At 39.1% G+C, this 25,843-nt stretch overlaps 2 protein-coding genes across 2 annotated transcripts; both read right to left on the bottom strand.

Annotated features, from left to right (window-relative positions):
* Positions 1-1,262: 1,262 nt before the first annotated feature.
* On the bottom strand, positions 1,263-3,158 carry LOC115250823 (uncharacterized). Its single transcript, XM_029841029.1, has 5 exons — positions 3,089-3,158; positions 2,329-3,015; positions 1,790-1,915; positions 1,673-1,716; positions 1,263-1,548 (listed from the first exon to the last, which is right to left on the bottom strand). The coding sequence occupies exons 1-5, from the start codon at positions 3,135-3,137 to the stop codon at positions 1,432-1,434; spliced, it is 1,023 nt and encodes a 340-aa protein (XP_029696889.1). The 5' UTR covers positions 3,138-3,158; the 3' UTR covers positions 1,263-1,431.
* Positions 3,159-10,280: 7,122 nt separating this feature from the next.
* On the bottom strand, positions 10,281-20,760 carry LOC105419255 (uncharacterized). Its single transcript, XM_029841077.1, has 11 exons — positions 20,162-20,760; positions 19,704-19,900; positions 18,913-19,608; positions 18,671-18,799; positions 18,550-18,587; positions 18,019-18,119; positions 12,198-12,364; positions 11,430-12,108; positions 10,800-10,927; positions 10,683-10,726; positions 10,281-10,556 (listed from the first exon to the last, which is right to left on the bottom strand). Exons 2-11 carry the CDS (start codon positions 19,765-19,767, stop codon positions 10,440-10,442), a joined length of 2,163 nt encoding a protein of 720 aa, XP_029696937.1. The 5' UTR covers positions 19,768-19,900; positions 20,162-20,760; the 3' UTR covers positions 10,281-10,439.
* Between the last annotated feature and the right edge of the window lie 5,083 nt (positions 20,761-25,843).

Genomic DNA, 25,843 nt, shown 5'->3' on the forward strand with positions numbered 1-25,843 from the left:
GCAATTCTAGAATAAATTGTGTTACAGGAGGATAAAATTACAAATGCCTGGGTAACATGTGGAATTCTTAACAAAACAAATGCCCCTCACCCCCTCCACCATGCGTAATACTCACACACATGAAAACACAAACAGACATCTTAAATATACATCAATACTTAAGCTAGCTTAAGAGCTGACCTGAGCATGAGTGATTCTGACAGTACCAGTAGCCTGGACACGTTTGCCACAGAAAGTTAATTTATCACGACCATGGTGGTACCAGTTTGAGTTTTTTACCCAGCAGGTGGTGCTGAGGAGAGTGAAGTCCCAGTTTTTATAGGAGGGGTGAGGTGAACAAAAGCTGTTCTTGAAGAAAGCTCCTTCACATCCGACATTGGCCGCCATCTCAGCCAGAAACATAATTTGATTCTCATAGGTTTGAGCCACAATGGGCATAAACTCGCATTTTTAATACAAAATGTGTCAAATCGACACAATGATTCTAGTTTAACTTTTGACATTTTAGTCAATCTAACAATATTATCCCATGCCCAAATATATGTGTTTTTGGCAGAAAAAGTATTTTTGTGGGGTAGATCATCTTTTTGTGCTGAGTCCACAGGTTGAAATGACCATAATTCAAAATTTGAAGTACCTTCCGGTGTTTATCCACCACCACTATGTCAGGCTGATTGGCCACCACCATCCTGTCAGTCTTGATCTGGAAGTCCCACAGGATCTTGGCCTGCTTGTTCTCCAGCACTTTCGAGGGTGTCTCCCACCTGGACCCTGGGACCTCCAGTCCATACTCAGGGCAGATGTTCCTGTACACTATACCAGCCACCTGGTTATGTCGCTCCATGTATGCCTTGCCTGACAATATTTTGCACCCTGCTGTGATGTGCTAGACTGTCTCAGGGGCTTCTCTACACAGCCCACACCTGGGATCTTGTCTGGTATGGTAGACCCTGGCCTCTATTGCTCTGGTGTTCAGGGCCTGTTCTTGTGTAGCCATGGTTACTGGCTCTGTGCTGTCTTTCAGTCTGGCCTTTTCCAGCCACTGGTATGTTTTTGGGACATCAATTATCAGTAATTAGTCATAATATTATTAGTATTTTGTGCACTTACATTTGTCTTAAATGTGTATTAAAATTAATCTTTCCAGGTTGGATAAGAAAATTAAAGCTTTTGTGACCACTGTACAATCTATACCTCAATGTATTTATGGTGTTAAAGTAATTCAATATCAATTTGGATATGGCGAGAATAAACAAAATTCATTAAGCAAAACGTGTTTAATTGACTCTCCAAATGAAAGTGTACAAATGGTAAAATTTACAAGGAAATGCACACTAATTATTAAAACACAGCACAAAAAAGCTCCAACATTGGTTTAAAATGGTATTATTACTGTTCCTGTGATGAGCTGTAATGACAAAGGGACAACATCTACGACCTCACAGTAGAGTACACACATTCATTCTGTCTGTTCTTCTGCTTCCTCGATCTGTTGGACTGGTTGGCTCTCAAAGCGGCATAATGGAGGTTGTCTTCCTTTTGGTTGCCCTGGTAATAAAATGAAACGACAGTTGCCCACAACATAATTGGTGCAGGCAAATAAAGAGAATTAAAAAATATATATACACACATTTAAATAAATTTTTTTTAAAATAATCAAAATGATATTCACCGCTGGGTTTGCTGTGGGTGAGTCTGGGATCCCTGACTGCAAGTCTTTTAAACACAGAATGCAACATTCATTTATTTATTATTTTTAAGAACATTCAAAATATATTACATCAGTTACCCAGAGAGTGTTGGCTGTTTCTCTTTTTCGTCATATAAAGTGAAATGGTTAATAAAATAACCACGATGATGGTAAATATCCAGGTCGCACTGAGGAAATACACCAAAACAAGATAGTTTCCTTTATCTGTAACGAGAGGCATCAGAAATTGTGATATCCGCGATACCGTTTCAGATAATTATTTAGATCTTTACACATATTTGTCTTCTCACTTTATATCATGGCAGTTATGATGTCATTATTTTCTAATTCAGCGAAACTACAAGCATCACCATTCACACATTATTTTATAAAATAACAGTATATGAAGAGAATCTATACTTACATAAAAAAAGTATGAGTTAAAGTGATACTTTGACCACAAATGTTTTTAATGTGTTTAAACATAGAGCAATTAAGAAATTAAGTTACATTTTGGATTTTTTTGGGAACACTGAGGTCATGTTGACTTTATTATTTTTTACAGGCGTGTGGAAACAATCTGCACATAAAATAGCACTTTAACAACTTTTGAATACAATAATTTCAAACTCACTCACCCTCAAACACCAGCTTGGTTCCATTTCCAAACAGAATGTGTCCACATGCTGCAATAGCACAATAGTAGGTCCCAGTCTGAGAAGTTTTCAGGTTCTTCATGGAGAAGTTGTAGAAACAGGTGTTGGTTTTCCTCTCACACTGCTTATTCCTGCCTGTATGGCTGTACATGAGTCCCAGTTGAGATTGTCCAGAGTTTCTGAACCAGTAAACAGTGTGATCCCCATCACAAGTCCACCCAGTATGTACTGTACAATTCAGCGTCACAGAACCTCCTGCTTGGATAGACTGTGATGCTGACTGATCTATGGTCAACCCTGAACCCTCTACAATGACATTATAACCTTCTAGAAAGTCATTTACATTTAAATAGTGATTTACACAGTAATAGGTGGCTGAGTCTGATAACTCCAAATCTGATATTGTCAGATTAGCTACTTTGTTACCAGGATGTAGTTGGAAGCGTGGATTGGTTTTGAAGTCATTAACAAATTTCCAATCTTTGCTAGATATCCTGTGTGTACAGATCAGCCTCGGCTTCTCTCCCAGAGTTTGTTTAAACCAATAAATCCTGGTAGAAACATCATCCTTGTCATGGCACGGCAAAGTCAGGTTCTGTCCAGGTTTGACCAAAATAAAATTGGTCTTCCGATTCAAAGATGGAGAAAATTCCATTGAAGCTGTCTGAGCTAAAATCAAACAGAAAAGAAGACTGTACATAGATGCTATAAACAGACAAACAAAACACATAAAAATGCTCACCAAATTTCTCTAAACACATCAGCCAGAAGATCAACTTTGCAGATGTCATCTTGTCATCAAATATTGGGCTGAGTGAAAAGAAGGCTGGTTCTTTGTACACTGATAAATGCAGAGCTTGTGTTTGATTGGATAGCGTAACATGACGTGAGGGTGTGACATACAGGAAACACAATCACATGTAATCCAGCCATAAAGGTGAAAGATTTGCAAGATAAAATTGTTGGAGAAATCAAAGAAAGATTTAAAGTTTAAACAAATCTACAAGTAAAGACCAGTACTTTAAGAAAATAATTTAGCTTCATATATAAATGTAATTCAATTTCATTTGAGTTGTTGTTTTGGGTTAATGTGCCACATTTCCAAACAATCAACAACAACTAGCCAACCACCCAACCAGTAATCATTCTTTAAAAAAAAAATAAAAAAATTCCATGTTGCAATAATGCATCCAGTAAATGCTCAGTAATTATTATGACAGACAGCTTTGGAAGAGGATGCAGCAATGAGGGGTAGCATGGGCTTGTCTTAAATGAACAAGATTGTCAATGTAAGACGGAGCAGATTCAAGTATTAGTCTGTCGGTCAGCATGAATGACATGATATTAATGCAGGAAGGTACAGTCGACCTCTATCAGCAATGGGGTGGTGTCACCACTTCAGCTGGACTATCTAAAGTGGTGGCAATAAGGGAGATCACAATGGTTTGTATCAGCATTTGTGGGTTCAATGGCCTTGTTTTTCTGAGGTTGGATATGGCAAAGTGACGGGATGACAGGGAAACTGATGCTGCATTATCAGAAAACATCTGATGATAAATCATGATTCAAAGGTTTTGAACAGCCTTGGGAGGAGCAAGAGGCAACGAGTCAATTTTCTAATCAATGTTGTGATAAATGGATTGTTTGGTCGAGGAAAACAGGAGCTCATTTTCACCAAGGTTAAGTTGAAGGTGGAGGTTCTGCATCCATACGGATACGTCTGAGAGACAGGTTGAGATCTAGTCTGAGACTGAAGGTTCATCTGGGGGAAATGAGGGGTTTAGTTGGGTCTCATCTGCATAGCAGTGGTATAAAACACCATGGGAGAGGATCAGCAATGTTGGGAGGGACAGCAGAACTTCCGTTGGGTAATGTATTGCGTCACTTACCCAATAGCTCGTTGGTACACGGTGTGTGCTGGGTTCACTTTATTTTAAATTAAGTACTTGGGCAATTCTAGTTACTTGCCAACAACAAGGGGGGGAAATCACATTCAACAAATACACAGCTCACGTTTGTCAATAGGATATTTTGATCTGCCAAATCCACTGAGTATTAGCACGAGCATGGCCGCACCATCGGTTTCACCCGGTGTTTCATCCTGTGTCCGTTGAGAGTGGGAAATGTCTAGTTCCTCTGACTCCTTTACTTAAGGTAATAGATGCAGAAAATGCAGTTTTTAATGGCTCTGGAGGCAAGACTCAGTAAGATTGAGACATGGTTCTGCAACTTGGAATTGTCTGGAGTTGTGTCAGGTAGCCAGGAGAAGGTAGCTGATGTGAAGCTGCCTAGTGTCATTAAAGCTAGCTGTCCCATCAACCGAGTAGCTGGTTAGCCAGGGTGGCTGAGTGACAGGAACATAGCCCAAACCAAAGGTCCACTGTGCACCACCAACTGCTTCCCATGGCTAACTGTTTTTCCCCACTCAGTGACACACCTGCTGAAAAACTGACTCTGGTAATTGGCGACTGTTTTGCGCTATGTGAAGCCGACACCGGCGACCATAGTTAGGCGCATTCCAGGGGCCAGAGCGGGTGACATAGAAGCCAATCTAAAGCTGCTGGCGATAAGAAATCTTAAATGTGGTAAAGTTATTATTTGCGTTAGTGCAAACGACACCGGGCTTCGTCAGTCGGAATTCACCAAAGTTAACGCAGAGTTGGTTTGTAATTACACAAGATGTCAGACTCCCCAGCATTATCTGGTCCCCTTTCCAATCTGACAAATGATGAAATGTTTAGTCATTTGTCATCGCTTTGTCGCTGGCTTTCACGGTGGTGCCCCAAAAAGCAGGCGTCTCTTGTCAACAATTGGAACAGTTTGGGGGAAAACCTGGTCTGATTAGGAGAGACAGTGTCCATCCCACCCGGGATGAAGCCTCTCTCATTTCTAGTAACTTGGCCAAATTTATTAGACCCAAAGTGACCTGACAATCCAGGGTCCAGATCAGGATGCAGAGTTGTAGTCTTACACACCTCTCTGCTGCTTCTGTAGAACCCTCATCCACTAACAATAACATATTTAACACTATAGAGGTAGTCTCTGTTCCACGATTAAAAGTTCACCAAGCACAGAGCAAGGGAGCGGTCAGTCACCATAATCTTATTAAACTGAATACCAAAGCACAAATAGAATACACTAACAGCACAATTAAATGTGGAATGTTAAATATTAGATCTATTTTGTGTAAATCCCTGTTAGTGCACGACTTGATAGCAGATCATCACATTGATTTATTTTGTTTTACTGAGACCTGACTTTAGGATATGTTAGCTTAAATGAATCTACTCTTCCTACCCATCTTAATTACCATATTCCTTGTGGTACTGGTTGAGGAGGGGGAGTGGCAGCAATATATCACACCAAGTTATTAATTAATCCTAGATCCAAACATTGTTCCAGTTCATTTGAAAGCCTGACTTTAGGCATTACCCATCTGACCCAACTGGAGGACAGAAAAGCCACTTTTGTTTTTATTTGTATATCGGCCCCCTGCTGGGCCGCATTCAGATTTCCTGTCTCAGTTCTCTGAGTTTTTATCTGACTTGGTCCTCAGAATAGGTAGTCATTATTTTTAGAGACTTTTATATCCATGTAGACGTTGTGAATGACAGCTTTAGAAATGGCTGTGTTCAGAACACAGTCTTACTATAGCAGATGCCTTTCAGATAATGCTGTAGCTAAGTTTAAGGAAACAATTGCTGTGCTAATCCCAGGACCACCATGGGTTTCCCCAGGGATCAATCATTATAATCTTAGCCCTGCTGAGGTCGACTCTGTTGCTGAAGGTGCAGCAGCCTCACTGAGAATCATGCTTAATTCTGTGGCCCCCTGAAAAAGTCTGGAAAGACTGCCTAGTAGTTTATAAAAAAAGGCCCCCATAATGCTAGAACATCTTATTTTTCTTCCTAAGTTGAAGAAAATCTTTCTTTTCAACACTGGCCAAATTAACTAAGAATCACAGCATTGAAGACTTCATGAGCTTCTTCACTGATAAAGTTCTAGCCATGAGAGAAAAAGCTAAACAGGCCATCCCAACAACTGGACCATCACCAGCTGACTGTGGGAACATACAGGGTCTCCGATGAGCCCTTGAACTTCTTCAGCCCTATATATTTTTCTGAGGCATCTATGCTAATTCAAAAATCCAAGTCCACTTAGTGTCTTTTAGATCTCATCCCAACACACTTGTTGAAGGATGTTTTACCATTGATAGGCAGATCTATCCTGGACCAGATCAATTGTTCTTTAGTGACAGGTTATGTAGCCCGGTCCTACAAGGTGGCAGTGATTAAACAGTTTCTTAAAAAGCCATCACTGGATCCTGATGTGCTAGAAAATTATAGGCCTATAACCCACCTTCCTTTGATCTCTAAAATTCTTGAGGAGGTGGTGGTGACTCAGGTTTCTATGGTGGTTCCGCTGGACCTCAGTGCTGCTTTTGATGCAGTGGAGTGCTATTACTAGCTGGACTAAACAATCTAGAGCAACGGACAGTGTGGGAAAAGAGGTGGAGAGACTTGTGCAAGCAGGTTGGAAAGGATACAGAGACGTGTCAGGTGTGAAATGTGAGACAAGACTATCTGCGAGAAGGAAAGGGAAGGTGCACAAGAGAGTGGTTAGTCAGGTGTGCTGGATGCTTTCGAGACAGTGGCCCTGAGGAGAAGACAGCAAGAGAAACTGGAGGAAGAAGCGATGAAGATGTAGGCACTTTCTGTTGCACGTGGATAGAATCAACACGGATTATATCAGAGGAATTGGAATATTATGTTATTTTAGCCTATACAATCATGGGTTAGTCAATTTATAAACCTTCATATTAAACAAAACCTATATAATGAAATGAACAGCATGGTTTAAGACATGCTGTGTGACACTTTTGTTTTTTTAAATGCTATTGTATACAGACAATTCGATGGATAAATATGCTTAATACAAACAGAAATAACACTATTGACAAGAACATGTATTGTACCAGATTAGTTTAAAACTTAATTTTTCTATTGACTTCCTTCTTGTCAGAATTAGAGCATGTGAAAAAGGAACTCTTCTTTCTGCTGAGGATTTCATTGAGCTCCTTTTTATCCTTGTGTGTCCCTGTCCCTGGACACTTAAGCTCCTCCACCATGATTCGTTGGTCGTTGGAGGACAAGACAATCAAGGGTGTGTTGGTTATTTCCTCCTTTATTGTACCAAGGATCCTGAACATCCTGAACAACCGAGAATGTACACAATGAATCAAATATCTATAAATCAACCACAGAAGAGCTTTTTTCTATTTTGTGAGTTTTCTGAAACTACAGGATATCTAAAATTGTTGAAAATGGTCATTTTTCTATTCTACTGCTTTACACTGAAGTAAACACATTCAGTCCAGGTATGTTCTTTGTTCATCTTCTTCCACAAAACAGAACCATCTGCATCTGGACAATCCTGTAAATGACAACAATGAACCCAGTGCCTTTTGAATATTTAATGAATGACTTTATTCTGACTACTAAAAAATACCTTTGGTATTGGACAGAGGTGAGAGTCTTACATGTGATTCTGAAACATAAAATGAATGCTAAAACTGTGAAAAAAATCATGTTAGACAACATGATAGAAAACAGGAAGTGCAATTGATTATACCTTCACAATTGCAGCTGTGATTGTTCATCATGCACACCGAGAAGGCCAGATACACTACCAGAAATATGCTGAATGATGATGCACCACACAGGAAGTAAAACAAGACCAGAGAGTCTTTCTGATCTGTAGATGCACACAGCAGCAGACAGAGTCTAAAATTGTCATGTTATGCTGGAGATTTTCAGTAACCAGTTGGAAATGTGTGCTGTTTCTAAATTCATCCGTAAAGGAAGCTTTTTGACCAAATAAATAGAAGCTAGACATTAGCTTTGGTTTCTGGCCTATCACTTGCTTATATTAGCATGAGTGATTCTGACAGTTCCAGTAGCCTGGACACGTTTGCCACAGAAAGTTAATTTATCACGACCATGGTGGTACCAGTTTGAGTTGTTTACCCAGCAGGTGGTGCTGAGGAGAGTGAAGTCCCAGTTTTTTAGGAGGGGTGAGGTGAACAAAAGCTGTTCTTGATGAAAGCTCCTTCACATCCGACATTGGCCGCCATCTCAGCCAGAAACATAATTTGATTCTCATAGGTTTGAGCCACAATGGGCATAAACTCGCATTTTTAATACAAAATGTGTCAAATCGACACAATGATTCTAGTTTAACTTTTGACATTTTAGTCAATCTAACAATATTATCCCATGCCCAAATATATGTGTTTTTGGCAGAAAAAGTATTTTTGTGGGGTAGATCATCTTTTTGTGCTGAATCCACAGGTTGAAATGACCATAATTCAAAGTTTGAAGTACCAATAGGTCAAAGGCCAGCCAAGGTTTAATGTGACTTAGACAGGAAATGAAGTGCCAGACATTAATGGCACCACATGCAAAACAGAGGTATAGTTAAGGGTGTCCTCATCGTAGTGGGGAATATCTAAGTAAATATATGTTGTTTATGTAGAACAGGAGGAAACTGCCTATCACAGTCAATTTCTGGCTAAATGAGAGAGACTGTCAAATGCTTGTAACCACTGTGAGATGACCTGGCAGATAACAATCTAAATTAGATAAGTGAAAAATAGATATGATAAGTGAAAAATAGACTTAGCACAAGAACACATTTTTCAGCGCTTTTCACCACACAGTATCGGCATGACACTGACTCACCGCGCTACGGTACAGCGTATTTTCCATTACAACAGGGTACCTCTTTGATGTGGGCGGGCTCTTAATAATGAGGCTTGAGACTCTGTTAAGATGAAAAACACAACTCTTAATTCCTTTGCGATAAGTGTTCGTCTTGTACTGATGGCTACTTTATTGTCAAAGTAACAACAGAAAAGATGATACAATAAAGTCTTTATGACAGTTGAAGGTAAAACCCAGACACAGTATGACTCTATCACCCCTGGGTGGTGCCTCCTTCCTTCAGACTTGGGTCCTCTACCAGAGGCCTGGGAGTCTGAGGGTTCTGCGCAGGATCTTAGCTGTTCCTAGGACTGCGCTCTTCTGGACAGAGATCTCTGATGTGCTTCCTGGTATCTGCTGGAGCCATCTACTCAGGTTGGGTGTTACTGCCCCTAGTGTTCCAATCTCTACTGGGACCACTGTTGCCTTCATGCCCCACATTCTCTCTCCTTCAGCCCTTGGTATATTTCCAGCTTCTTGTGTTCCTTCGTCCTTATGTTGCTATCACTTGGGATTGCTACATCTATCACCACCACTACCTTCCGGTGTTTATCCACCACCACTATGTCAGGCTGGTTGGCCACCACCATCCTGTGAGTCTTGATCTGGAAGTCCCACAGGATCTTGGCCTGCTTGTTCTCCAGCACTTTCGAGGGTGTCTCCCACCTGGACCCTGGGACCTCCAGTCCATACTCAGGGCAGATGTTCCTGTACACTATACCAGCCACCTGGTTATGTCGCTCCATGTATGCCTTGCCTGACAATATCTTGCACCCTGCTGTGATATGCTAGACTGTCTCAGGGGCTTCTCTACACAGCCCACACCTGGGATCTTGTCTGGTATGGTAGACCCTGGCCTCTATTGCTCTGGTGTTCAGGGCCTGTTCTTGTGTAGCCATGGTTACTGGCTCTGTGCTGTCTTTCAGTCTGGCCTTTTCCAGCCACTGGTATGTTTTTTGGACATCAATTATTAGTAATTAGTCATATTATTATTAGTATTTTGTGCACTTACATTTGCCTTAAATGTGTATCAAAATTAATCTTTCCTGGTTGGATAAGAAAATTAAAGCTTTTGTGACCACTGTACAATCTATACCTCAATGTATTTATGGTGTTAAAGTAATTGAATATCAATTTGGATATGGCAAGAATAAACAAAATCATTGAGCAAAACGTGTTTAATTGACTCTCCAAATGAAAATGTACAAATGGTAAAATTTACAAGGAAATGCACACTAATTATTAAAACACAGCACAAAAAAGCTCCAACATTGGTTTAAAATGGTATTATTACTGTTCCTGTGATGAGCTGTAATGACAAAGGGACAACATCTACGACCTCACAGTAGAGTACACACATTCATTCTGTCTGTTCTTCTGCTTCCTCGATCTGTTGGACTGGTTGGCTCTCAAAGCGGCATAATGGAGGTTGTCTTCCTTTTGGTTGCCCTGGTAATAAAATGAAACGGCAATTACCCACAACATAATTGGTGCAGGCAAATAAAGAGGATTAAAAAACATATGTACACACATTTAAATAAATTAAAAAAAAATCAAAATAAAAATTATATTCACTGCTGGGTTTGTTGTGGGTGAGTCTGGGATCCCTGACTGCAAGTCTTTTAAACACAGAATGCAACATTCATTTATTTATTATTTTTAAGAACATTCAAAATATATTACATCAGTTACCCAGAGAGTGTTGGCTGTTTCTCTTTTTCGTCATATAAAGTGAAATGGTTAATAAAATAACCACGATGATGGTAAATATCCAGGTCGCACTGAGGAAATACACCAAAACAAGATAGTTTCCTTTATCTGTAACGAGAGGCATCAGAAATTGTGATATCCACGATACTGTTTCAGATAATTATTTAGGTCTTTACACCTATTTGTCTTCTCACTTTATATCACGGCAGTTATGATGTCATTATTTTCTAATTCAGCGAAACTACAGGCATCACCATTTACACATTATTTTATAAAAGAACAGTATTTAAAGAGAATCTATATTGACATAACAAAAATATGAGTTAAAGTGATACTTTGACCACCAATGTTTTTAATGTGCTGCTGTGGTGTACATGTAAAATTCAAACAGCATAAATTTTATGACTGTATGAACTTAGAACTTTAGGTTCATGTTGCTATAAATTGCTCTATATGTTTAAACATAGAGCAATTAAGAAATTAAGATACATTTTGGATTTTTCTTTTAACACTGAGGTCATGTTGGCTTTAGCATTTTTACAGGCGTATGGAAACAATCTGCACATAAAATAGCACTTTAACAGCTTTTGAATTAAATTATTTCAAACTCACTCACCCTCAAACACCAGCTTGTTTCCATTTCCAAACAGAATGTGTCCACATGCTGCAACAGCACAATAGTAGGTCCCAGTCTGAGAAGTGTTCAGGTTCTTCATGGAGAAGCTGTAGAAACAGGTGTTGGTTTTCCTCTCACACTGCTTATTCCCGCCTGTATCGTTGTACATGAGTCCCAGTTGAGATGGTCCAGAGTTTCTGAACCAGTAAACAGTGTGATCCCCATCACAAGTCCACCCAGTATGGACTGTACAATTCAGCGTCACAGAACCTCCTGCTTGGATAGACTGTGATGAGTGATCTATGGTCAACCCTGAACCCTCTACAATGACTTTATAACCTTCTGTAAAGTCAAAAACCTTTACATACTGATTTACACAGTAATAGGTGGCTGAGTCTGATAACTCCAAATCTGATATTGTCAGATTAGCTCCTTTGTTACCAGCATGTATTTGGAAACGTGGATTGGTTTTGAAGTCATTAACAAATTTCCAATCTTCGCTTGATATCCTGTATGTACAGATCAGTCTCGGCTTCTCTCCCAGAGTTTGTTTAAACCAATTGATCATGGGAGAAACATTATCTTTTTGAAGACACAGCAAAGTCAGGTTCTGTCCAGGTTTGACCAAGATAAAATTGGTCTTCCAATTCAAAGATTCCATTGAAGCTGTCTGAGCTAAAATCAAACAGAAAAGAAGACTGTTTGATGTTTCAATTTTACATAGATGCTATAAACAGACAAACAAAACACATAAAAATGCTCACCAAATTTCTCCAAACACATCAGCCAGAAGATCAACTTTGCAGATGTCATCTTGTCATCAAATATTGGGCTGAGTGAAGAGAAGGCTGGTTCTTTGTACACTGATAAATGCAGAGCTTGTGTTTGATTGGACAGCGTAACATGACGTGAGGGTGTGACATACAGGAAACACAATCACATGTAATAAAGGTGAAAGATCTTGAGATATAGGAAAAGGCCCTAATGAGAAAATGACATTTGACATATTAAGAATATTTTTAAACAAACATATAACCTTTGCATTTCTTTAGCTAAGGGAAGGTGTATGATGTGTTTGACAAGAAAAGAAGAGCAATCATTTGGTTTTGTTTTCAACATTTACAATCCACCAATATCAAAACAAAAACGCAAACAATTCAACTCACTAACCAACATCAAAGCAAATGTCAGAAGAAATGTAGAGAATGAGCCAGGAGAGTGCATGATATGCCTTTTGAAAGGAAAGTAGAGAAAAAGAGTATTTTGGAATGGAATCTTCATGGACTATGATGTTTGCATGTGACAGAACAGGGAACGAATCTAGTTCTGGTGTTGGAATTTTTCTCATTGACTGTGATTTAAATGTTCAGCTAAATTTTCTCTTAAAATCAAGAATGTCTCAAAGCGTTTTCCAGAAACCCAGATCCTGAGCCCTTAAAAGGCAAAAATTGCAAGGAAAACCTCACTTGAAATAGGAATAAACCTCCAAAAGGACAAGGCTCCTGTAGGAGGACCATTCTTTTGATGGTCAGCAGAGTAAATGAGATGGAAATTACAAACTAGGGCAGGAGGGAGGACAGAAAGAGAAGAATAGTCAAACACGTCATCAAATTTTATTTTACAACTACTTTTCAAAAAACAAACTGGGATCCATCCAGGGTGCTCCCAGCCTCTCTTACTGTAGTAGAGTCAGGAAACATAAGATTATCTGAAGCATCACTGACTGACATAAGTGTAAACACTTTTATTCACATTTCTCTGTCCTTTTCTGTCCAATGTGTTAACTCCTGCTTCTTTGAAGCATTTTCAATTGATATAGAGTATTGATGCTGTCAAAATAGTTTTGGTTAAGTATTGTGCCAGAAAATAGATCAGGCTGACTGCAGGAATACCAGTCAGGATACCAAATATACAATCTGATGAGCAAAAGTGAATTTAACATCACCACAAAATCCCCATTTACAGCCCCTACACCTCACTCACAATTTACCGATGATAAAACCATTGCCTTAAAAAAAAAACCATCAGCAATCAAATTTAACAAATGCACCTCATCCACCACCCATCTCACAAGGAATCCCTCAAAGACTCAGTGGTTGAGCACCTCTATTTCTTGAAGTACATCTTCCCCCTTGCGAACATCATTCCTTGTTTCTGTCTTTGTTTCACTGCTATGCTGATGATATCCAACTCTCCATTCATACCAGGAGTCTGTTTTCTTAAATCCTCATTAAACTTTAGCATCTTCAGAAACCTCTCATAACCTACACTCATGCCGGAGGCCACATTACCCCTGCCCTCCAGAACATACACTAGCTCTCCATTCAACATTGCACACCTCCAAACAGAATTCGTCCACATGTTGCAACAGCACAATAGTAGGCCCCAGCCTTGTAAATATTCAGGTTCTTTATGGAAAAATTGTAGAAAGAGGTGTTTTGTAATCCCCCCCCCCCCCCACCCCAGACACTGTTCTTGTTTGCCTCCATGGGTGTAAATGAGCTCTAGTTCAGAGTCTCCTGACTTCTTGAACCAGTAAACAGTGTTTTCCTCACCACAGGTCCCAGTATGTACTCTGCAGTTCAGAGTCACAGAACCGTTTGCAATTTTAAACTGCTAGTTACCCTCTATAATATTAACTGAAAACAGCTGTTCTTGAATTCCTTGCTGAAGACTGCATTGCCATTAAAATATGGAAATGAGTTTTGGCTTCCCCGACATTAACAAACAAACCACTCACTGGATGCACAAATGAGGATGTTTCATCTGTCAAGAATAAATGAAACCAATAAAGTTACCTCGAACAGTTCATGTGTAGATGTTTAGAATTAAGTTATTAAAATGTTCACAAGATGATCAAACTTACCATAAAGGACGAATAAAAACAAATTTAGTGATTCCATTGTGACGAACCTCTCTAGATGAATGCTGACATCCTCCATATATTCACTACTCATGATTCAAAAAGTGAAGTTGATTGTCTAGGAAGAAGTGACACTCACTCTCCTAGTTTGGAAACATTGAAGACTTGTTAGGTGGATCACAACTTCTCTAATGTTGTCAAGGCCATCTGATGAAAGTTAGCTTATGTGAAAAAGCAGCTGCTTGAGTACAGCAGGAAGTAATGTTAAACTCATTGTTTATTTTCAGGGCACCACTGATGTCTATATAAAATCCTCCACCACAGTTCTATGAAATCTTAACATGTTTTTAGCAGAAAGACTAAGAGGACTTTGTAAAGTGTTGAACTAGCCACCTGATACAACAGAAAACATGTAGTACATGTACTAAAAGCATTTAAATAAAGTTGTGTTTTCTTACCTTTAGATGGAGGTGTACAAAACAAACATAAGGAGTCATGGCATCTTTTGTCTAGCTTCCTGTTTCACTGGTAGCTACCAGCTCAACTTATAATAAAGCAGATAACACAGAGGACAGAGTTAACAGATGAGGACATAAATGCAGTCAGTCAGTCCCACTGCTGTTGTTCCTTCTAATGGCATTTTATACTAGTTTGTGTTTAGGTTTTATGTGTACTTTAAAATAATAAATAATTAAAATAAATATTTGATCAATGGTTGTCACTATATCCTAAAGCATGTGTGATATCGCCAATAATGCGGTAACACTGATGTGTACACATGCTCAGAATACTCTAATGTAGATAACGTTAGAATTATTTCTCTTTTTTAATTGTTTTCTTGTTTCTTGAAAACCAAGGTCAAGAGAACTAAGTCATACATTTTGACTGGTGTGCAAGTAGACAATGTAAAGACTTTCTGTTTGAAACCACCAAGACAGAAAGGAAAATGTCAGGCCCACTGCTCTTGTGGTGTTGTTTCTACAGCACAGTGTTCTTTTGGGGGAGTGCAAGCTAGCACCTTGGGTGTCTGCTTACGTTCTCAAACCAACAGCTTTCACCAGGCTTTCTTGAGCATATGCAATTCTCCAAGGTGTAGTGAGAAATCATATAGACTGTTGATGGAAACCAGAAGATAATTCACCTCTAAAGCATGAAGCTCTATAAGTTCTGAACAACTTGGTGGGAGTTGACATATTTATGCTGCTCCTCGAGCAAAGGCCTTAAGTTTTTTTACTTGATTGTGGATTGATAATTTGTTTGTCTCTTAACCTCTGGAGGGTTGTGTACATCAAGTGGGTCATTCTGGTCACATCCCCCACATGCCTTACTTCGGGGACTCGCGACTAATGTCAAGATGATCTTACACCAAACGGAAGTGAAACACTGCTTATATAAATGAGTTTGAGGAGACACAGGTGGAAGACGTTTGGGCGGGCAGTCCAATCACACAAGTGGGAAGTTTGACAGGAAGAAGAAAATGACACCAGACTTCAAAATATAACGATGTGGGGAGACAAGGATGAAAACTTGTAAAGAACAAGCTTTCTTAGCAATAAGTGGTCATGACAGCTCCTACTGCAGAAAAGATCTAAAGGGCTGTCACTGGGTAGTTGATTTGAGAATAGTGGGAGTATTTGCTCCCATGATGAATGTGTTTTTAGCTGTTTGGGGAGACTGCTAAACACCTCGGGCCTCCCCCTCTGTTTAATAATGGTGTCCTAGCCGGCCTCAGATGGCTTCTCCTACACCACATTCAAACTATCTAGCTTCTGTGTTTGATTTAATGAGTTTGACTTTGTAAAAACAGAAAGCCAACATGAAACCACTCTCTTGATGCACATATTTGGATGAACTAGTTGAGTCCTGCTATGTTGTAGTTGCTACTGGCCCACGTTGATCGTGTTCCTCTTCTGTTGTGAAATTAACATAACTGATCACAACTGAACCTTACTTGAGTGCACACCGCTACAATGGAACATATTATGTTGTTACTTCTTTGTGGTCAGCTTTGAACAGAAACGCTGCAGAGACATCCTGTTGACAGCCACACGGTGTGGTGGAGTAAGGGGAGTGACCTTGAAAAAGTACACACTGAAGCTCAATATAAAAGTCCACAGTCACAAACAAGTTGAAGCAGCTTTTATGTACTATCGTCCTTTCTTGCGGAACAAACTTCCTCAGCATCTGAGGACTACTCAAACATTCAATGCTTTTAAGTCAGGCCTTAAATAATAATTTACTTCTCTTATTTTCATTATTTTAATAGAATTTTCTTAAATGATATTTCATGCTAATTTATTTGCCTTGTTATAATGTATTTCTTTTTTTAAAAATGTTATGCCTTGAAAAGCACTATGAATTGCCTTTGTGTCTGAATAGTGTTATATGAATAAACTTGCCCTGCTTAAAGTGAGACTGATCGTTGATCGGTAACCACACAGGGGCCAAAAAAGCGGCCCTGTTGTTCTGGATTTGAGTCATGCAATATGTACACCCACAAGAAACAGCTCAAAACATAAAGTAAGAAGGTATGTTTTCTGAATGGGACGAGAATGGCCTTTTTTATTATGTAAAATTGAAATCATGGCCATTTTGTCCCATTGAAAGCATGTAGTAGGACATCCAATCTTGAATTAAAATTTAGGACTAGGTGAATTATCACCCATCTTTTATCACATACACTATATCCACCAGCTATAGATCTTGAGACTAGCAATGCTGCTGACAATAGGCCTAATCTTGTCTCACACAAATTTGACTCGTTAAACCTTTGGACTGTGGATTTGACATTTAAAGAATCTTTTCAAAAAAATCTTTAAGTGTTTAATTTCTCAAGTCAAGACTTCGGCAGGCCTTCCTTCCTGTATTCAACTCTGTAATGACTTCTGTTTCTACTTATTAGTGTTTCCTGATGTACAATAATTATCGTATTTTGCACGATCATTTGGATCTTTTTACATTCATGGATCCCCACAAGCCCAAAAATCGAATTTACTAATTACCAGCCCCACATATAGATTGTGCATGGTGACAGATCTGGAAGTCATAGAGCCAGCAAAAAAAACAAACCCCAGAGCACATCACAAAGAGGGCCACAGATCATCTAGTAGATTTCATCAAGGACGTGTGTTCTGTGCTGATTTGGAATCATCATATGTTGCAACTTCCATGTATATATCATGCTTTGTTTTATCATGTGATGCTTATGCTTTATCATATGATGCTTACACGTACGCTTATTGTAATCTTACATGTTTGTGTGCTAGTATAAGAATAAACCTCACCAGGGCCCACACTTATAGCTCACACTGCAGACGTGTGGTTGCCCTCGCAGCAAGTAAACTGAAGCTTTCGTCTCATTCCTCTGATGGCAACAGCACGGGAAGAAAACTGATCACTTTCTCCCCAACAAACTTATGTCGGACATCCTTACAAGAAAAGTCTTCTGCGTTCTAAATGTTGAATCCATCCCTCAAGATGTGTTCTAATTGAGTTTTCTTTTAATCTAAAGTATTAAATGACTTGTTGTTTTTCCTTTAAAAATGTCTTTATTGTACAACCTCTCTGGGAGCAACAAATAAAACATATTCCTAATCTCAAGATAAGTTGTTAAGAACTTTACATGCAACAATGCCTGACAAAACATGTAGCCCGCATTTGATTATTTGTCCAACCCGATGAATCGTTGTGACAAAGTGTAAAGAGTTCGTTTGAAGCATCACTGAATGAAAGAGTAAACACAATTACTGGTCTCTGTTATCCTTCTTGATTTGTTAAGATTCTGGTGGCTTATATTGGCATAATGGAGATTTTTCTCTTGAACCTGGTAATGAAAGAGGAAAAAACAATCACTCTCTACTTTAGACCACAAAAACTGTTGAAACCAAATTTTAAACCGATGTACATTCATGATACTGTTAATATCACATCAGTATCCTTCGCAAATACATTACATAAAGTGCAAATGCTCATTGATTTCCAGCATGACGCTATATGTTGAATTACTATGTCCCTGACACAACTCCGATTAAAGAAAGATGGAGAGAAGATGACTGAATGGATGGATGTCTACTTCGGTAATCACAGATTAGTCATCTTTCAAGCTTTCATAAAAAACTCAAAAATATTTCAGTGAACATCGCTGCAATATCTGCAATGAACGTTGTATTACTGAGTTAATTTCTTACAATTTGCAAGAATGATTTGATAGATTTTTAAGACACATTCGTATTTAAAATCATAATAAAACTCACGCTTCCAGTCATATCACAGGATGGATCTGTTGGCGTACCTGTTTAAAGACGTGAAAAAGATTCTAACAATAAAAGTTTTAAATTAGAATGTTGTATAATTGACTGAAAGACAAGGGCTTACCTGTATTCTGGGAACTGATCCTCTTGTGCAGCTTAAACAGTGATAAAGCCAATAAAACACACAGTATGGTGGTGAATACCAAAGCACCAGTCAAGAAATATACAGGTTTGTCAGAAGAAGAGGCTCTGTCTGCAAATAAGCAAGAAAAATTAAACATTTTTGAGGATGGTTTCGAGTAAAAATTGTGCTTTGCTCACTAACAAGTCGACTTTTAAAATTACTTTAACTTTTGTTTCACTTACTCTGTCCATACTGTCCAATGTCCAGCTTGGTTCCATTTCCAAACAGAATTTGTCCACATGTTGCAACAGCACAATAGTAGGTCCCAGCCTTGGAAGTATTCAAGTTTCTCATGGGCAAATTGTAGAAACAGGTGTTTTTTCTCTCACACTGTTCTTTCTTGCCTCCATGGGTGTAAATGAGCTCTGGTACAGACTCTCCTGACTTCTTGAACCAGTAAACTGTGTGTTCCTCTTCACAGGTCCCAGTATGTACTCTGCAGTTCAGAGTCACAAAACCTCCAGACTGAACAGACTTTGATGGTGACTGATGGACCTCTACTGGTACGGTCAAATGTAAAATCGGAATATGGACAATATAGATCTTTTCAAATTTAAATTCATGCATACTGCTACTGCCACAGTAATATACTGCTGAGTCTAAAGGGCTCAAACTTGCAATTGTCAGGTGGTAGTTTTTCTCTGTAATGTTACCTGAAAAGCGACCGTTCTTGAACTCTTTGCTAAAGCCTACATTGACATCATCTTCATAAAATGTAGAGATGAGCTTTGGTTTGTCTCCTTGAGTTTGCTTGTACCAGAAGAACGCTGTTACAGGCTCGTCCTTACGGGAACACTGCAGTGTCACATTTTCCCCGATATTAGCAAATACAAAACTATTCACTGGATGCACAAACGAGGATGTTTCATCTGTCAGGACTGAAGGAAAAAATAAACCACAAAATTACCAAAAACTAGTCAAGTGCAAATGTTTAGAATGAAGTTATTAAAATATTCAATATGATCAAACTTACCAAAAGTCCATAAAAATAAACAGAGATATGAAGCCAACTTCAGCGATTCAATTGTGATGAACATGTCTAGGTTAATGCTGAGATCCTCTACCTATGGACTACTCTCATCGATAAGTATGTTTGGCAGACTGCCCTGGTTTGAAAACAGCGAACACATGTCCACTGGATCACACCTCCTCCAATGTTTACAAGTCCATCTGATGAAAGTCAGCATGAAAAACAACTGAGTATAATTCAGTACACCAGGAAGTAAAGTAATGTTAAACTCATTGTTTATTTTCAGGGGACCACTGCTATCTGTATGAAATCCTCCACCACAGTTCTGTGAAACTTTCACAAGTTTTTAGCAGAAAGACTAACAGGATTAATTTGTAAAGTTTTTAAGTAGCCACCTGTTACAACAGAAAATGTGTCACACAAAAGCATTTTAATAAAAGGACTTGATTATATTTTCTTACCTTTAGATGGAGGTGTTCAAAACAAACCTAAAGAAACTTAGCATCTTTGTCTTGCTTCCTTTTTCAGTGGCAGATACCAACTCAACAAAGGTACGAGGAACTTCAAAGAAATGAAGTAGCTCACACAGGGGATGCCAACAGATGAGGACAAAATCACAATCCGTTCTCCTTCTCATGGCTTTGATGGCAATTTTATTTAAGTTTACTTAAATGTTGTCATGTCAATATTGTGTAAAGTGATATTGTGCCAATAACGCAATGACATAACACTGCTGCGTACACGTGCTCAGAGTATGCTAATATAGAGAACATTCACATCACCACAATGTCATATTTATAACATTCTTTTTCTTTTTTGTTTTTTAAACTGTCATTGCTCTTGAAGTCAAGACAGTAAAATCAGACACTTTGACTCCTGTACAATAAGACATTGAGAAAACATCATGTTTGAAATCACCAAGACGGAGGAGTAAATGTCAAGCCCAAGTATGACCATCACAGCACGGTGGACAGGAATAAAAATAGCAAACAGGTATAACACTCACTGCGGTTGTGGTCTTGTTTCTACAACACAGTGTTCTTCTGGGGAGGTGCAAGTTAGCAGCTAAAGTGTCTGCTTAAGTTCTCACGCCTAGTGTGTTTATTCTAAGGCACCAGACCTAAAACTTATGCCAAACTGTTTTAACAGATAGGCTTTCTTGATTATGTGTAATTCTCCAAGGTGTAGCATCAGTGGACAAAAACTGGAAGACATAGGACCCCTCATGTATGAGACTTTTTCAGGTTTGACTAATGCTGGGAGTTGAGACTATTTATGCTGCTACTGGAGCCAAGGCCTGAAGTGCAGACATTGGGTTGTTGATTCATGAATTGTTTGTCTTGATGGAGTCAATGGAGAGCTAATAAAATGCACAGAAAGCTCTTGATGTTGGTGTCCTTTGGTGAGTCATTATGTTTCCCTGCCCCAGAAGATTGGAGTGGTTTCTAATTTCTTGCAATATTTCATGGTCGCGTAGAGAATCGTGTCAACCGTTGAAAAAGTTTCTTCAGTTCTGACAAGTTTAATGATAGTAGAAGCTATTCGCGCTCCTATCAGGCTCAGTATGCAAAAGCTCGGACACAACGGAAGAGAATCAGATTTGAGTTAAATCAAAGTCTGTTTATTTGGTCCAAATCCATTAATCAGGCACAGATACAAAGTCACAATCAGAGTCGGCTGTCAAAACAGAATTCCAGTCACACACTTTCTGGGTAAGAGTTAGAAGAAATTGTTTGGAAGGTTGCATGTAACAACAAGATGATTTGACACAGAAAGGCAGTGAAACACAGCTTATCTACATGAGTTGGAGGAAGCCAATGGGACACAGGTGGAAGACATTAAGGTGGGCAGTCCAATCACAGATGGGATACGTGACAGGAAGAAAAAAAAATCACACCAGATTTCAGAATAAAACAGGATGTGTGGAAAACGAGAACACTAACCTGTAAAGGACAAATGCTGAACACCATAAATACTGCATAAGACAAAGATAATCTTTTTTAATCAATTGAAGTAGAAAGTGCTAAGGTTATTAATATTCTGGGTCTTCTGTGGCAAATTTGAGAAAGAGGGGTTGACTTCTCTCTTACGCCAATAAATCGTGCCCCCATTGGTTTAATAACTGGTAAATTAGATCCTCTGAATATTCACAACAGTGATTTTTTTATGAAAAGTCTTAGGGTCCAGATGGAAAACCTCCTGACATGAAGCCTTTTCAATCATAATATATACCCCCTGCATGTTACTATGTTGTATTTGCTACTGGCCCATGTTGATTGTGTTCCTCTTTTCTTGTGAAATGAACTTGACTGATCACCACAGAATCTTTCTTGAGCAAGCGGTGCTACAATGGAACATATTTTGTTGTTACTTCTTTGTGGTCAGCTTTGAACATAAACTCTGCAGAGACTTCCTGTTTTGCAGCCCCACGGACAAAAAGAACGGAGTGACCTTGAAAAAGTGCACACTGAACCTTAAGCTAAACGTCCTCATGAAGAGGTTTAGTCATGGTTCCTACAGTCACACACAAACAAGGTGAAGATGCTTTTATTTACTATAGTCCTCACTTGTGGAACAAACTTCCTGAGCCTCACACATAGACTGCATACCCACAGAAAGTAGTCGAGCCAACAAAAAAAAGTCAAAGCATAAGTGCGGCAGACATGAAAAAAATCACATGGTGACAGATGAGAGGAAAAGATTACGGTGCGGGTTAAAAATACACAAGCAAAGGCGATATCAGTAGTGAGGAGAATGAAAAGAGATGGTGATGAGGAACGAGGGCTGTTGTGAAAGTAAGCAGCATCACCACAAGCAGACATGCCCTAAAGAGCGGCAAAGCCAACCATTTCTGCTAGTTGGCTGAAGCCTGTTGCAGGCAGTGACAGTAAAGCCTTCTGTTGGTGTTGTAACACAGAGCTAGAGGTCGAAATTAAAGTTTTCAAAAACCACAGCAAAAAAGAATGGCAACACAAATACAAATAATATTACCTGCAGAGACCGTGGTAGCAGTATTTTAAAAACACTGCTAGGAGAACTGTGAACTCCAAGATTTTTATCGTGTTGGACCACATAAATCATTGAGGCCCCCCAGATACGAAAGCGGTCACAGATTGAAGTTGTCAAACAATTGTCCGCCTAGTGTGAAACCCTTGGTATTTGACACTGACTAGTCGATTGACACCAGACTGAATGCTTAGAGAATATTTACCAAGCTCTGAATGATGAGGCCCTCTGTATAACTGCTTCCTGTCATGGTCTGCACAAGTGTGGTTATTACAACACTGAGGTGCAAGACACATGAGACTTACAGGGAACTACTATTGACCTTCATGCGACTTTCAGGGCTAACACAGCCCTGAATCTGATCTTACCACGCAACACAAAGTGATGCAGCAAGTCCAGCAGTCAAACTTCAGATCATCCATCCTAACAGATTTCTTGATGTGCTGACAAACATTTCTTCCAGGTTGCCTTTGGAGAAATGAAGACACGTTTTGACTTTGATGACGCCCTCTTGACCTACACTGCATGCCTATCTTCTAGCAGTTCCACTGATGCCAGAGCACAAGCAGAATATCCCTCTCTGTTTCCAGAGAGTATTGTCATGTCTGATCGACTTGACAGATGCTAAGGCATTGATGACCAGTGGAGGAGGTTGCCTCTTGAGATCCTGGATGAAGTCACTAAGACAATGACTGTGGATGAATTCTGGCATCATCTCTGCACTTTAGAGGACTTTGGTGGGAAAAAGGTGTCTAGGGAACTGGGAGAGTTTATCCTTGCTGTACTAGTGTTACCTCATTCAAAAACATCCCGTGAATGTGTTTTTCCCAAGTTAAATCTAATCAAAACAAAGCTGTAAAACTGACTCATCGCTAGATGGGCTCGTGTGTGAGGGTGGCTGGTGGACTTGTGGATTTTAAGCCAACAACCACGATGCTTGTCCCGGATGTTACACTCACGTTGTCAATTTGTATCATATTTCCGAGTTGCCTTGAACATAGCATCGTTCAGCATGTCACGCCCCCTCACAGCCAACAGTGGGTTTATTATTTTAGTTTTGATGGGTGTAGGATAATTTCCCTCAAAGTCAATTCTGTTGAGCCTTTGGTATGATAAGTCTACCTTTCCAGCAGGCAATACTGCCCATAATAGAAACTTCAATTCTGAGATTTGCACCATAGTATGTAAACATCTGTTCTGATGAGTCTAACATGCAAGCTATTCATGGATTGTCTTTATTGACACTGAGTTGTCTGTATTATAGAGATCCATTTGCACATCTTCAGAAAAAAAACACAAAAGTTTTCAAAGCTGTTGCTGTACACTATGCCAACTACCTACCTGGGTATGTTGTTCCACTCTCTTATACTCTTTAATTTCTACTAGTGCCACATACCATGCAAGGGTTCATCCTCCTTCAATGCTTGCAAAGTCCTTTCCAAAGGTGGAAGGGACTATCTTTTCTTTCCAGAACAGTGGCCTCAAACTCAATTTTCCTGGGGGCCGCTGGAGGCAGAGTCTGGGAGAGGCTGGGCCGCATCAGGGTTTCCACAAGAAAAGCTCTGATAAAAACATTCCAATGTTTGCAAATATCTTTATTTTTTTTAACACAAACTAAGATGAAAAATAAATAAACAATTTAAGAATTAATGAGTGATTTATTTTCTTAATCAATAATAATAATAATAATAATAGAAAAAATAAAAATTGGCTGTGCTCATCAACCACCTTTCTCTTCACTGCAGGCTAGGGATGGTGGTAGGGATATATCACAATCAGTCTTTGGGGAATACAAAATAGTCCCTAGCAATATTTACCATTTTATTTTAATATAGTGAAAATATAAATATTTCAATATACTACACATGTGGTAGCATTAATAAAAATAATTTTAAATTACTTCACGTTTTGTTTATGAGAGGTTCGACTCTGAGATGTATTCAGAGCTATGATAACCCGCCATTGTGTCGTTATTTCATTGGCTGCGACAGAGTGAGGAACATTTAGTGGTGCCGCCAGTCAGGTAGCCTCACCCACGCAAAAGCGGTCCATCATAGTCCCAACCAACACACACATGCATCAACACTAAAATGTGACAGTTGCACAAGCGGCTGATTTGTAAAATTTGCTGTGAAGCGACTTTTATACAAGGCAAAGTTCTGTGTTTAGAAAAAGCGGCAGAGCTCTGTAAAGTGCAAAGCCAATCTTGATATTGGGGGGTGATGATGAAATCAACCCCACACTGACCTGGCGTCCTGGCTCCCCCTTGCCCTAGTAAATTTGTACCGTGGGTGAGGCACACCGCTGTGCCTCGTCAAGTGAGTGTCTCACAATATAAAAATGAGAGATGTCCAATATTATCAGCCTGCCAATATTATATGCCAATATTGGCATTTAAATGAAATCTTGGAAAATTTCAATGTCGGTTTTTGCTCTTATAATGGCACAACATGCACATTCTATAGATGAAACGCTGCACCTACCTTTCCTCTCACTCAAAATATGAGAGATGTGATTTAGATTTAGAGATATTTATGTTTGTTTGGCACAGTTCTGTTAATGATGGATATAGGTAGGGGGGAAAGCAGGAATAAAACAAACAAATAAACTGAATCATAACACTTTATTCCTCAACTGACTATTCTTGTGTTTGACATCCTGACAGAAACCACAAAGACACCGCATAAATAAAGACACGCATACTAAATAATATATCATCAGAATGGTTTATAATTATGTCGGGATTTGTTTTTTTGGGGTTGCTCTTTTGTTTTGGAGCTTGTTTTGAACCAATAGCAACATTAAAATGAACATCATATTCACAAATAGAGCTAGTATTATGTCTTTTCCTCTTATCCTGTGATTTTTAGTTTTTTGAGGGGGTACTGTGGGAACTGTGATGGTGCAGACTTTTACTCTGCTTTTGTATCATAGTTCTTATGTCACACTGCACCAAATTCACAAAAGAGTGAATGTGACACTACAGGAACCTTAACTTCTAATCAGGAACCTCACTTTAATTTTTCAGTTTTGACAACTTACCTTTGCACAGCTCAAACACGAGCAAGATGTCTAAAACAACAAAGTTTACTGTATCAGCTGATTTTGCATTGTAAAGTAAATGACAAAACTGTATA

This window comes from Takifugu rubripes, chromosome 8, assembly GCF_901000725.2.
Source record: "Takifugu rubripes chromosome 8, fTakRub1.2, whole genome shotgun sequence".
Lineage (NCBI taxonomy): Eukaryota > Metazoa > Chordata > Actinopteri > Tetraodontiformes > Tetraodontidae > Takifugu > Takifugu rubripes.

What these genes read in the sequence shown, in the direction of transcription:
- LOC115250823 (XM_029841029.1), bottom strand. Translation starts at nt 3,137, where the DNA reads ATGACATCTGCAAAGTTGATCTTCTGGCTGATGTGTTTAGAGAAATTT. An exon ending in AACCAAGCTGGTGTTTGAGG is followed by an intron (nt 1,916 to 2,328) that starts GTGAGTGAGTTT and finishes CTCTCGTTACAG; the next exon opens with ATAAAGGAAACTATCTTGTT. An exon ending in AAACAGCCAACACTCTCTGG is followed by an intron (nt 1,717 to 1,789) that starts GTAACTGATGTA and finishes TGTGTTTAAAAG; the next exon opens with ACTTGCAGTCAGGGATCCCA.
- LOC105419255 (XM_029841077.1), bottom strand. Translation starts at nt 19,767, where the DNA reads ATGTTCATCACAATTGAATCGCTGAAGTTGGCTTCATATCTCTGTTTA. An exon ending in TTTATTTTTATGGACTTTTG is followed by an intron (nt 19,609 to 19,703) that starts GTAAGTTTGATC and finishes TTTTTCCTTCAG; the next exon opens with TCCTGACAGATGAAACATCC. An exon ending in GATCAGTTCCCAGAATACAG is followed by an intron (nt 18,588 to 18,670) that starts GTAAGCCCTTGT and finishes GTCTTTAAACAG; the next exon opens with GTACGCCAACAGATCCATCC.